At 43.3% G+C, this 14,894-nt stretch overlaps 1 protein-coding gene across 1 annotated transcript in view; it reads right to left on the bottom strand.

The window, feature by feature from the left end:
- LOC310798079 (protein NLRC3-like) overlaps positions 1-14,894 on the bottom strand; it is a gene marked incomplete at both ends in the record, with an annotated part of 176,331 nt that overhangs the window by 42,056 nt on the left and 119,381 nt on the right. The window contains one exon of the mRNA XM_083660573.1: positions 10,327-10,447. Coding sequence (XP_083516699.1) covers positions 10,327-10,447 — 121 coding nt within the window. The remainder of the gene's footprint in view (positions 1-10,326; positions 10,448-14,894) is intronic.

Raw genomic sequence — 14,894 nt, 5'->3', positions numbered from 1 at the left:
TCAACTATCATGGAACCCGTTCCTGGCTTACTTTGACAAGGTTAAAAGCGACAAGTAACTTGCCCAGCTGTTCTCTCATAGACCACTTGCGTGGTATACCATGCGCAACACCTCGTATAAGCACATAACATAAACACCTTATGTGGCTGGTACAGCAGCACATTTTGGTGTTGGAATGTTGATAATATATGAATGTTTTTTTCTTCTTCCTGTGTCTGAGCTTGTTTTTGTTCTTATGAATGAAAAATTAAATATGGGGGCGGGGGACCCCATTCATTTAAATATGGGGGGGGGGACCCCATTCATTGGGGTTGGGTAGCTTGGCCCCCCCAAGCTAGGGGCAGGTCCCCTCTGTAATTTGGGTCTAAAGCCGGGCCTGGAAATGTACATCATGGCAGAGGACAAACAAGTTTCACAAAACACAAAATCAGAAGCAATGCAACCCCCCCCAAAAAACCCAACAAAACAACACCAATCAAAACAAAACAGATCAGTCATGGACAATCATACACACTGTCAAGCCCTCCTCATCCCAACTCTGTGTTAAAAAGCAGCTCTTCTTCCTCTACTTCATTGCATTTAGCAGACGCCTTTGTCCAAAGCGACTTACAACATCACATCTCATCAGGACACAGAAAAAATAGAAAGTAATTAACTCATTGAGTGCCAGCCACTTTTGGAGAACGGACGCTCCCAGTGCCAGAGTTTCAGAGCTTTTTTCAGTGATTTCTCGAGGCCCACAGAATATTGTGTGATATTACTATGTAAACAATGAACACGCAAAAAGAACGATGAGACTCTTTTCTATCATCAGCAAAAACAGGTTTATTGATATAATTTTCCGTTCTTTAGTTATCAGCCGGAGAAGATAGCTTGATTTAACAAAAAAGAGCAGTTTTTTTCTAGAAGCTGAGATAATGGCCCTTTTGTGAAATTAAACATTTCAAACACATCACTGACTCTGAAGCTAATTTTCTGATGTAGTCACACCTCAAAAATAATTTCCTTCAATAAAACAGTGAAGGCCAGGGAATTTTGTTTGGCAGAATAATATTTTTAGCTGCAACCAGCAGCGCTGGCCCCTGCGTGCGCTGCTGGTTGCAGCTTCTTTGCTTTCTTGATTTGCTGCTGGTGGGCATCGGATATTCTGGCTTGCGTTTGCCAACCCTGTCCTGCTGTCTGGGTCTGTCTGGGTCAGTGTTGTGTGCTGCTCTGCGTGCCCCCCCCCCCCCCCCCCCCGCCCCGCCCCGCCTCAACTGCACACTCCTCCTGTATGGGAGGTGGCTCTCTGCTGAATTTGCTCTGCACTGTGAAGGGTGCGCGACATCCAGCTTTTTTACAGCCTTCCGCGTGTGCTTGTCACCGGCTCCTATGCTTCCAGTTGAGAATAATAACTCCACGGCTGATCATGCGTATGGGCTGTCGCAGCGGACATGGAGGAGCTCAATTGTGGGAGCAGATTGGCTGCTGCGGGCACATCTAACGTTAAAACGCTTCATGCATATCGATGCATACGGATGCGATGCGATTTCCGTTTCCCCAACGACTTATTCTCTGTTTTTCTCTGCCTTTCTGTTAACCTGGAGAGCACTGTCGCCACCTAAGGGTTCTGTAAAATAGGTTATAGACCTCCAATAGCTACAATAGTTGTACAGGAAATGCGGAAGGCTTTGATCGACGTCCCACCGTCAAAAAACGCATTGGACGTCGAAAGACGTCCGTGGCACTCTACGTCACTATTTAATTGGACGTCGAAAGACGTCCATGGCACTCAATGAGTTAATATAAAAACCGTAAAAAACAGAAACATGCAATACAATCAATACTCAGCAGGTTGAAGAGGGGCCTAAGCCTCACAGTCTCTGAAGCAGTGACATATTGTCTCTCTCACCCCACAGAAAGGACAGCCACTGTTCACATCAGAGTTCACCACAGAGACAAAAGCATTGACTGGCAGTGCCCCATGTAGTACCCTCCACTGTAAGTCCCCGACCTATTTTGGCAAGGGCCCCTTATACAGTTTGGTCCATGCAGGCTTGACCTCCGACCCCACCCCGAGGCTGCTCCTCCACGGGGTGTCAGCCTGCTGCTCAGCCTGTCTCTGTTATAGAGGCCCCATCCACTCCCCCTGCAGCGGAGGGCCCAAACAGTAGCCTCGGGAAAGAACGACCCACCTCACCCCCTCTGTCCTCCTGTGATAATACAAACCCTGTGTCCCCTCTGTCCTCCTGGGGTAATACAAACCTGGTGTGCTCTGTCCTCCTGTGATTATACAAACCCTGTGTCCCCTCTGTCCTCCTCCTGTGATAATACAAACCCTGTGTCCCCTCTGTCCTCCTGTGATAATCCAAACCCTGTGTCTCCTCTGTCCTCCTGTGATAATCCAAACCCCACGTCCCCTCTGTCCCCCTCCTGTGATAATACAAACCCCGTATCCCCTCTGTCCTCCTCCTGTGATAATACAAAGGCCGTGTCCCCTCTGTCCTCCTCCTGTGATAATCCAAACCCCACTTCCCCTCTGTCCCCCTCCTGTGATAATACAAACCCCGTGTCCCCTCTGTCCTCCTGTGATAATACAAACCCTGTGTCCCCTCTGTCCCCCTCTTGCAACAGCTTCCAGTCCTCTGCAGTCAGGGCACTCCTGTACCGACCAAGCATCAGTCCAGCCACTCGCATCGATCTCATGCCCAGCCGCTCAGCCACCGCCCCGGCCTCAATGATGTCTTTCCCTGCAAGGCCCACCAGGTGCCCCAGGGTAACCTGCCTCCATACCACCCAGCCTTTCACATCAAGTCATTTCTGGATCAACTGGAGTCTAAAAGCTGCTGTTCTACTGGACAGGTGTATTAGCTCGTGGCCAACCTCCTCCCTTGGTAAATACAGAAGACTTTGTGGGATCCAGTGAGAACCTCCCCAGAAGAAATCAAGCAGGAGAGCAGGAGAGAGAGAGAGAGAGAGAGAGAGAGAGAGAGAGAGAGCCTGGAAAGGATTAAAGCATGTACCTGCAACAACATAGCATGAAAGCTGAAAAACATTTATGCAGCAATTTCAACCTATATTTGCATTTGCATTTGTATTTGTTGGTACGGTATACTTTTCAAATACACCATAGAAAAAAAAAAGCGATAGAGACAGGCAGTTTGGAACAGACCCATAACATCTAATTATGTTCAAACAAATAAAAGCATGGATGAGGCTTCAGGTACCAGGGGAGAACAACGGATGTGCAGGACCCCATCATGCCTGTGTTCACCTTAGGCCCCCAAAACACTAAGTCCACACAAACGCGCGCGCACGCACGCACACACACACACACACACACACACACACACACACACACACACACACACACACACAAAAGCATGCACACACACACACACACAGTGGCTGTTGAAATGAACCTAGGATCTTCTTAGCCTGGGTAAACCCAGCCTCCACGTGACCTGCTCTCAGACCTGCTCTCAGTCACTACAGTCTGGAAGACGAGCCATTCAGATGGATTTCTGCCGTCGGGGAGGGGCGGGTGTACCTCCCTTGATAGACCACTCCATCAGCCAACCAGCTTAGCACACAGAGCACATGCGCAGTGCAACAGATGGCGTCATCACTCAGCGCCCTTTGTTATTAGCAAAAGAGCTAACTACACATTCAGTAGGCTACTGCTAGCACGCAATGGCTACAACCAATGTGAACGATTTTGCAGGTTTTGCAGAGAGTATTATTTCCTCCAGACCTCGCGTCACGAGCCTGCCGCTTGCATCTTCCTATCTTCCAAAAAATCGAGGTAATCTTATTTTCTAACGTAATTGCATAGCATGACATTAACGCTAGCTACATGTCCATTTGTCATTACAGGAGGAGCATACTCAGAGCATATACTCATCTACCAGCTATAGCGTTATATATCTAGCTAACGTTAGATCAACTATCAATCAATGAGGGGGAAGAAGGGGGTTAAACTCCTCTGGATAGTTTATCCACCTCTGCATTTACAGTATTTACCAATCGCACGTAGTGTTGGGTAAGCAAACGTTAACGTTATACAGTGATTAACAGTGTCATTCGTTTCTTCCAGGGGTAGCCGCCGTCCAGTACCAGTGATGGGACACACAACAGAGCATCATGATTTGTGAAGATCAAAGCTATAATATTCTGTTCTCCTGAGATTAACGCTAAACTACATGTTACTGCTGATCAGTTGTTTCAACATAGGATATTGCAATAACACACAAGCCAAATGCTGACATGAGATTTGCTTTGAACAAGTTGTAGCTAGTATCTGCCAGTGACTGGATAATATTGTTATATTTGCTTGTTTTAATGCTTTTGTCAATAAACATTGTCAACAAAGATAGCCTTGTTGTATATTATCATGTATAAGATTGTTGATGTCGAGTGAACACAAACTACGAACCGAAGATTGGACATGACGACGGAGAAACTTAACCGACCAGCAGTCTGCTTCAATCAATGACTGCTTTATATTTATTGAAATGAAATATGGTGATATCTGGTGGTCTGAAATTACTCTCTAGCTAGGGTATCTGGCTTATATTGTGTCATATTATTGTAACATCTGAATCAGCGTTTCATAACTTTATAATAGCCTAACTAGGGCTGCACGATATATCGTTTACACATCGTCATCGCGATGTGCGCATGCGCAATAGTCACATCGCAGGGCGTGCAATGTTAAAAGTAAATTAACTCGTCATTTTGCTTGATAAACTCTCACTTTAGGGGTAGCCTACTGAGTGAAATGCAGTCTCTCTCAAAGGTGAGAGATGCCCTACTACTGTACTCACTCATTTAGTGCTTAGCTTCAACACAACAAAATGGACAGAGAGCTAAATTGAATTATTTTTGCTTATGTTGCGTTGCTGACAGTAGCCCGTCGGATGTAAACGATGTGATTGCGTAGGCGGATGTGTCCACAGGTTGCAGCGCACTAGCAGGCTGGCTGCTGTAACTCAAACATGTCTGTGGAGTGGAGATATTTACTCTTGAAACACCAACAAGCAAGCCAGCAACATAATATAATGACAAGAAGGCTAAAGTGATTATTACTGAGAAGTTGTCCGTGTATCACCGCAGCTCTCTCTCCCCCTCAGGCTCTGATGATGCCAGGTCCTACACATCGGGAGCGTTTTTTTTCGTGCGATTAATTCGCACGTCAATAATATTATCCGAACCTATATCAGTCAATGCAACCGTGCATACCAACGGCGAAGTTTCGCCGAGCGTTATTGCGGTGTTTATTTTTTCGAACCACGGTCGATTTTTCAGTAGTTCGCTTCCGACGTGTACACATCTGTGGCTGTGATTGACAGGTGGGTCAAAACTCGCATCGCAATTTCGTGCCATATATTCGCTCTTGATGTGTAAGGACCTGGGTTGAGTTAATCATACATAGCGACTCATTTACACAAAACATTTCAGTGAAAATAAAAAGACAAGAGACATATCTTGGCAATTAAATGTATATTTATTACTTTTCACGAATGAATTGTTTGTCACCAGTGCTGCTACATGTGAATCGTCGTCTCTGTCTGTACTGCGGTGCGCTCCAAAACTCCAGAGATGCGGAGTGTACCACTTGGTAGTTTCTGGAGGGGGTTTCCGGGGGGTCAGACCAAGTGTGTAAAGTGGCAGGGGTGTTTCATTGTTGATTTATTGAAACGGTTCTGGCACTCAATATTAGGGGTGGGCAATATATCAATTGTATATCAATATTGTGATATGAGACTATATGGTCTTAGATGTTGGATATGGTCAAATATGGTGATGATACGGCATACATGTTGTCTTTCCCTGGCTTTAAAAGCTGCAGTACACTAAGTGAAATGTAGGCTAGTGACATTTTTAAAGTAGAATGTCATAACTCACTCACTTTTTCATCTATGTAAGTCATGGAAATCCATTGGTCAAAATGTGTATGAACCCTGATAGATGGTGCTCTGAGGCCTACCAGTAGGCCACAGCCCAGTGGTTGAGAAACATTAAAATACATAATTTCCCCTCCAATATCAGATGGACTCCTCTACAAAATCACCCAAATCAATCTAGAAGTATTATTTTCTTTAAAATAGAGCTATTCTGGTAATCTGGTGAAAATCTCTATTTTTTCATATCGCAATATATATCGCAGGGGTGGGGAATATCGCAATGTCAGTTTTTTCCAATATCGTGCAGCCCTAAGCCTAACGTTACTGTATAGCCTGGATGATGTTAGCTAATGCTACCCAGCCTACCATTGGCATATGCTGCCTTTAGCTTGTGGTATTATGGTACAGTAATATTGTATAGTTTATCTGGAATCAGTGTGACAAGATCCCTGCTGCTTGTCTGCCTTTCCGTGTCAGAGTATCTAGCTACAGTATCTTAACAGACTGCATTATGCTACACCATGCAAATATATTTCGATATAATTCAAACAATTAGCTCACCATACCATGGTGGGCTGGACTGTATAGTATTGCTGTGAAAAAGTTACATTTGATTGTGTCAAGTGTTACACGTTATATTTTTTACTGAGCTTTGCGGAATTACCTCAACACAATTGTGTATCAGCTTTAAATGTCCAATATATACAGCATTAAACAAATGACCAGCAGCATTCAAATGTGCAAAAACGTTATATTTATTGAAATGTGGTGATCATGTCACATTACATAACGTTATGCCCAAATGGTCTACTGCCCAGAAGCGTCACTTTATATGTTTGGTAGGGAATTATTTTCATTATGTTAAACCAGCATTTATCTTCCATAATGCATTAAATCATAATCACAATGCTATGAAGACATTAGCTGATCACCACAGAGCTGCACAGACCAGTTTATCAGATAATTTTACCATAAAATGTGTCCAGGTGATCAGCTCTGAAGCCCCAGCTTGTATGGTCGCTGCCCGTCCGCTAAAACCCGATTTCGATATAGCGTTAGGTGTTATTTTGATCAACAGACCTCATAACGGGGATCTATACTGTTACGTGTGTCTACTAACATCATTAAAAGATCATAAAGGTAACGCTGGTTCTGGTAGTTTACTTTTAATCTATGGCTACGTTGCTAGCTAGCTAGCTAGCCTGCCAGTTGATAAATCAAACTTTTCCCAAATCCAGTCGGGAGAACGGCGAACACATCTTTCCCCCTGAGAAACTCCACTAGTGCACGCTCTTGTTCTGGTTTAATTGCAGTGACTGAGTCTATTTCTGCTATCACTTGATTTTCCTCAACGTAGCTCTTTCCCTGCATAGCCATAGCTAGCTCGGGAGCTATGCTCTGGAGAGGCCAAATGCTAATGGCTAGGTAGTGCTGAAGCCGCTGCAGCTGTTGTACGTCATTGACAAAGACAAACTCTCTGATTGGCCGATCACGGCAGGACTGATGTTGGCAGTCACGCCGTCACTCATTGGCAGCGATTCTGCGATATAATTCGCTTCGTGCCAGAAATCGCTCTGAATGGCTCGGCTTCCAGACTGTAGTGGCTGAGAGCAGGTCTGAGAGCAGGTCACGTGGAGGCTGGGTTTACCCAGGCTAGGATCTTCTTGCTGTGAGCCGACATTAATAATATTCTGTAATATTCATGTCAGCACATCATAAAAAAATGCTGTCTGACCTCAGAGTCTCCAGTCTGCAGTGTGGACTCTCCAGAAGATCACACAGATGCTTCACTGCTGACTGCTCCAGCTTGCTGTCACTCAGGTCCAGCTCTCTCAGATGGGAGGAGGGGTTGGACTTCAGAGCTGAAGCCAGAGAAGCCCAGCTGCTCTCTGACAACATGCAGTCCCTCAATCTGAATAAAGAATAAAACATGTAGATATAAAATTAAACATTCCTGTATAGAAAACCTGGTTGAAACCATGTGTCATAATCCACTCAGAGCTGTGGAGGTTTTAGATATACATGTTTCTAAAATGGTGAAGTCAACTGAAAGCAGTTGAAGCCAACAGGCTGCCAGGTTCAAAAAGACATAACAAGGACAAACCAGCACTCATTCATATTAATGAGCTAAACTTGGACATTGTAGCCTACTTGCAAAAATATGTTTGTGTCCCTGTAATCAGAATTTCAGGGTCGTCAATTCCCCATGCCAAACAGGTTTCTATTTACCAGTTTTATTTATATTTATTTTTTAACCAAAGGGCACGACACAGATCTCTGTCTTTCCTCAGCATAATTACTCACCAGCAGAGGGCAGGAGAGTTTGAGTTTTAACAAGCCTTTAATGAAACCTCTACCTAAGACATGTACATCATGGCAGAGCAAACAAGTTTCACAAAACACAAAATCAAAACCAATGCAACCCCCCCAAAAAACTCAACAAAACAACACCAATCAAAACAAAACAGATCAGTCATGGACAATCATACACACTGTCAAGCCCTCCTCATCCCAACTGTGTGTTAAAAAGCAGCTCTCCTCCCTCCAGCCTGCACACAGCTTCCGCCAGACACCACCTGCTCTGAAACACTCCCATGTCCTGCATCCTTTTGTAGTTCTCAAAGTCTATGGTTACTCTCACCCTAACCAGAGCCTTCAACAAGACTACAAGGCCTATACTTAGACGTCTGCATCTATTTCCTCTTCCTGCTAAGGTACACCGCCATCTTGGCTTGCCCCAGCAAGACATTTACAATATGCCCCATCCTCTGTTTGCTCTTGGCACACTGGAAACTGAAAATAAAGACAGAAAAAGTCAAAACAGCAGCTAAATGGGAAAAAGAAGCAGACATAACCATAACAGAGGACGAATGGTTAAACATATGCGATATGCAATCCTCCACCTCCGGCTCTGGCCAATGGAGAATTTTCATGGAAGAACCTTATCAGATTTTGTATTACTCCAAGAAGAAAATATTTACAGAACGATAGACCAGAATCCGGTAATTGCTGGAGAAAATGCAATAATTCAATGGCTGATCACTATCACATATTTTGGAAATGCCCAGCAATCCAAGATTACTGGTTAAAAATAATATCAGAGATCAAATTAATACTGGGTTTTGAAATAGATGACAGTTTTGGCACCATATACTTGGGGAATATACCAATCAAATTTAATCCCCAAGATAAATACCTCCTCAAAATACTTATTGTAGCCAGCAAAAAACCAATAACAAGAAAATGGCTAAACCAGGACCCACCAACAAAAAAAGAGTGGATAGCAATTGTACAGGAAAGATATGAGATGGAAAAACTGACCTTCTATTTAAGATTGAGAAAGGATCAATTTGATGGGTTCTGGTCCAAATGGTTGGCGCATATGAGTGTAGGAGGAGCTTCCATTCCCATTTAGCCTTGTCTGCGCTCGTTTGGTCCATGTGTATTTTCACATCGAATGTATCATATACATGTATATGTCTCATTTCATTTCATTCCATTTTATTATTATTTTTTCTCTCTATTTTTCGCTCTATACTTCTCTCTCTCTCTGAAGCTGATTGGAACAAGTAACCGAACAACATAACTTAACACAAAGCTAACTATTAAAAAACTAAGAATTGATCTGTAACACCCATCATGATGACCTGAATGTTTGTTGTTTTTTTTGTTTTTGTTTTTTTAATTTTATTTTGTGTGTGTGCATTTGTAAAACTGTCACTCATGTGGAGAAATGTTGGAACATAATGCAAACAATCTGTGCTACAACAAAAACCTTAAAAATAAAGTTACAAAAAAAAAAAAAAGCAACTGAAAAGTCACTTAGCAGCTCAAAAGTAGTAAGGAGCATGACGTAGACACACACGCACACACACACTCATAGATAGGAATATATTTTCCTTTTTGTTAGGTTGGTGGAGTAGGTATGATATAGGTAGATTATTATCCGGTTTTACTTTGTTATTTTTATTTTGTGTTGTTTGTTATTATTCTCCGTTCATTGTTTATTTTAATGTCTTTGTCCTGCAACTGTCTTTGTCCCAATATTGGCCCTCAATTTAATGTCTTGTATCGTAATGGTCTGAGTTAATGTAATGTTTTTATGTTATGTGTGGACCCCAGGAAGATTAGCGGCTGCTTTGCAGCAGCTAATGGGGATCCTAATAAAACTCTATAAACTCTATCAGAGTTCACCACAGAGACAAAAGCATTGACTGGCAGTGCCCCATGTTAGTACTCTCCACTGTAAGTCCCCGGCCTACACACATAAGCATGCATGCACACACACACACATACACACACGGTGGCTGTTGAAATGAACGTAGGATCTTCTTGCTGTGAGGCGACATTAATAATATTCATGTCAGCACATCATTAAACCTGACCTCAGAGTCTCCAGGCTGCAGTGTGGACTCTCCAGAAGATCATACAGCAGCGTCACTGCTGACTCCTCCAGCTTGTTGTAAGTCAGTTCCAGCTCTCTCAGATGGGAGGAGGGGTTGGACTTCAGAGCTGAGGCCAGAGAAGCCCAGCTGCTCTCTGACAAGCTGCAGCCCCTCAATCTGAATAAAGAATAAAACATGTAGATATAAAATAAAACATTCCTGTATAGAAAACCTGATTGAAACCATGTGTCATAATCCACTCAGAGCTGTGGAGGTTTTAAATATACATGTTTCTAAAATGGTGAAGTCAACTGAAAGCAGCTGAAGCCAACCGGCTGCCAGGTTCATAACAAGGACAAAGCAGCACTCATTAATATGAATGACAACATGCTGCTGCTTCAATAAACAAGCAGAGACTGAAGAGTGAGTTAGTGAGTGGAGGCTTTTCTTCACTATAAAATAAATCAGCAGAAACAAATAAAAAAAGATGAGAATGTAAATTTGTGGCTGGTGGAACAAACTTCCACTTGAAAGAGTGGCATCACTCAGCTCAACACACAGAGCTAAACTTGGACATTGTAGCCTGCCTACTTGCAAAAATATGTTTGTGTTCCTGTAGTCAGAGTTGCAGGGCCGTCAATTCCCCCGTGCCAAACACGTTTCTATTTACCAGTAGGGCTGGGCGATATGACCAAAATGGCATATCCCGATATAGGCCATTTCATATCCCAATAACGATATACATCACGATATAGCATATTTTCTGTAAATTAAATGTATAGTTGATATAAAATGACCACATGGCCATTTATTTATGTAGCAGTTAAACCAGTTAAAATTTTGTCAATATCAACTCCCACAAAGGATACATGCATTCAGAATACAGATAAGCATGGCTTTTCTTTACAACACAAACAAATGTATAATTAGTTGCAGGGCAGTAGAATGAAACACAAACTGAACCACACCACCAGCTCAATTTTCAAAGATTACATTAGAGCAAAACTGGTAGATTAAAAGTTATTTATAGTTCAGTCCAGTTCTCTCAGTTCATTTATAAAGGAACAAAAATCCTCTACTTCGTGATTTCCATGTTACCACTTCAGTTCACTCAACAAACATACTCTACTCCGGGATTTCCCGGTTATCTAACAAACAACTCAAGGAAAGCTATACAGTCAATGGCTATACGCTAAAGCTAACTATCTAGCTTTAGCAAGCTAGACATGTGGTTGTCGGCTCCTCAATGGATTTCCTTGGGATGACAAGAGGATGAGAGAAGACGTTTTGCCAGGTTTAACATTACGAGGACACACGCAAATATGGATCAAACATGGACTTAACACAGTGCAAATGCCTGTGTAGACTAGGCAGACGTAACTTCTTCCTGCTCTTTACGATTTGTGCACTCAGCTTGTAACAGAGTCTGATGCGTGTGTGGACTGTGGACGTGTCACGTGAGTGTAAAAAAAACACAGAATGACGAAAGCGCAGCGTCGTCCAAATGACGGACAATATTGCCATAAAGAGTGTGATTTGCAACGCAACAATATAAATGATAGAGCATCATATGAACCGATGGACATTTTCTATCGTGAAAATGATATATTTCGTCATATCGCCCAGCCCTATTTACCAGTTTTATTTATATTTATTTTTTAACCAAAGGGCACAACCCAGATCTCTGTCTTTCCTCAGTGTGATTACTCACCAGCAGAGAGCAGGAGAGTTTGAGTTTTAACAAGCCTTTAATGAAACCTCTACCTACGACATGTACAGGGCCGGCATTGGAGGGGGCCAGACCGGGCCGGGCCCCCCCATTCAAAAAATTATTTTTGTATTATTATTATTTTTTGCTAAAAACATTTTTCCGTTTTTCTGTTTTAAAGTTTAAAACGGAAAACAAAAACAAAAAATTGAATTGCCCGCATTTCGTTTTTTCAATTTAAAACCATTGAAAATGGGTTATACTTGAGTACCCTGACCTGGTCTATTTATGTTTAAACATTTATAATACTGAATGAATGTTTAATACTAATGTTATGTTAAATGATCTGTCTTAACCTGTTGGCACAGGAAAAGAAAATTTGAAAACATACAGAAATATCGGTGAGCACATCAATTTATTTAGGTAGAAATTTAATTTTTTATGGCACAAGGGTTTTCTGGTCCAATTTTGTTTGCCGCAAAAACTGTCGCGCTTAATATTGTTTGGCCCGCGACTCCTTGTATTTTTCTGTATGCGGCCCACAACCAAAAAAGTTTGGCCACCCCTGACTTGTCAAGTCATAGTCTATTCTTAATTTGTCTTTATTGAATGTTCCAAAACTGCATGTTTAACTAAGAATAAGCTAATGATTATTTCCACCCACCACTTATTTAATTTGGTTACTTTCCTGTCAAACGTTTGTAAGGAACAAAGCATGCTGGGAGAAATATGCAAATGTTTTTGTCCAATGCTCCAATGGCATTGCTCCCTCTCATAACTTGCTTGGATGTCCTAGTAGCAAAAGTAAACACAAATTAATAGCAGATGACGTCAAGGTTTAGCAAACCCAGATTGCAATGCTGAGTGAGTGAGCTATTAATTTAAAATGAGATATTCCCATCTTCACCTTCCTTTCAGCTCTGGCTGATGGACATGGTCTCAGTTAAATGTATGGAGAGAGACTCAGCTAGGTTCCTGAGGATCAATTCACTGAAAAAATGTTCAACTATCATGGAACCCATTCCTGGCTTACTTTGACAAGGTTAAAAGCGACAAGTAACTTGCCCAGCTGTTCTCTCATAGACAACTTGCGTGGTATACCATGCGCAACACCTCGTATAAGCACATAACATAAACACCTTATGTGGCTGGTACAGCAGCACCACATTTTGGTGTTGGAATGTTGATAATATATAAATGTTTTTTTCTTCTTCCTGTGTCTGAGCTTGTTTTTGTTCTTATGAATGAAAAATCGAAAAATTAAATATGGGGGGGGGGGGGGGGGGCGGGGGGACCCCATTCTTTGGGGTTGGGTAGCTTGGCCCCCGCAAGCTAGGGCCAGGCCCCCTCTGTAATTTGGGTCTAAAGCCGGGCCTGGACATGTACATCATGGCAGAGGACAAACAGGTTTCACAAAACACAAAATCAGAAGCAATGCAACCCCCCCCCAAAAAAACTCAACAAAACAACACCAATCAAAACAAAACAGATCAGTCATGGACAATCATACACAGTCAAGCCCTCCTCATCCCAGCTGTGTTAAAAAGCAGCTCTCCTTCCTTTACTTTATTGGATTTAGCAGACGCCTTTGTCCAAAGCGACTTACAACATCATATCTCATCAGGACACAGAAAAAATAGAAAGTAATTAATATAAAAACCATAAAAAACAGAAACATACAATACAATCAATACTCAGCAGGTTGAAGAGGGGCCTAAGCCTCACACAGTCTCTGAAGCAGTGACATATTGTCTCTCTCACCCCACAGAAAGGACAGCCACTGTTCACATCAGAGTTCACCACAGAGACAAAAGCATTGACTGGCAGTGCCCCATGTAGTACCCTCCACTGTAAGTCCCTGGCCTATTTTGGCAAGGGCCCCTTATACAGTGTGGTCCATGCAGGCTTGACCTCCGACCCCACCCCGAGGCTGGTCCTCCACGGGGTGTCGGCCTGCTGCTCAGCCTGTCTCTGTTGACTATTTTCACACAGAGTCTGTAGAGTCTCTTGCCTACAACAGTGTCCAGAGATCCCCCATCCACTCCCCCTGCAGCAGAGGACCCCAACAGCAGCCTCGGGAAAGAACGACCCACCTCACCCCCTCTGTCCTCCTGTGATAATACAAACCATGTGTCCTCTGTCCTCCTGTGATAATACAAACCCTGTGACCTCTCTGTCCTCCTGTGATAATACAAACCCTGTGTCCTCTGTCCTCCTGTGATAATACAAACCCTGTGTCCCCTCTGTCCTCCTCCTGTGATAATTCAAACCCTGTGTCCCCTCTGTCCTCCTGTGATAATACAAACCCTGCGTCCCCTCTGTCCCCCTCCTGTGATAATACAAACCCTGTGTCCCCTCTGTCCCCCTCCTGTGATAATACAAACCCTGTGTCCCCTCTGTCCTCCTCCTGTGATAATGCAAACCCCGTGTCCCCTCTGTCCCCCTCCTCCAACAGCTTCCAGTCTTCTGCAGTCAAGGCACTCCTGTACCGCCCAAGCATCAGTCCAGCCACTCGCATCGATCTCACGCCCAGCCGCTCAGCCACCACCCCGGCCTCAATGATGTCTTTGCCTGCAAGGCCCACCAGGTGCCCCAGGGTAACCTGCCTCCATACCGCCCAGCCTTTCACATAAAGTCATTTCTGGATCCACTGGAGTCTAAAAGCTGCTGTTCTACTGAGCAGGTGTATTAGCTCTTGGCCAACCTCCTCCCTTGGTAAATACAGAAGACTTTGTGGGATCCAGTGAGAACCTCCGCAGAAAACATCAAGCAGGAGAGAGAGAGAGAAAGAGAGAGAGAGAGCCTGGAAAGGATTAAAGCATGTACCCACAACAACATAGCATCAACGCTGAAAAACATTTATGCAGTGATTTCAACCTATATTTGCATTTGCATGTATTTGTTGGTCTGGTATAC

The sequence above is a fragment of the Poromitra crassiceps genome (assembly GCF_964638095.1).
Source record: "Poromitra crassiceps genome assembly, chromosome: 2".
NCBI classification, from domain to species: Eukaryota; Metazoa; Chordata; class Actinopteri; order Beryciformes; family Melamphaidae; genus Poromitra; species Poromitra crassiceps.
This window is presented reverse-complemented; position numbering and strand designations above follow the sequence as displayed.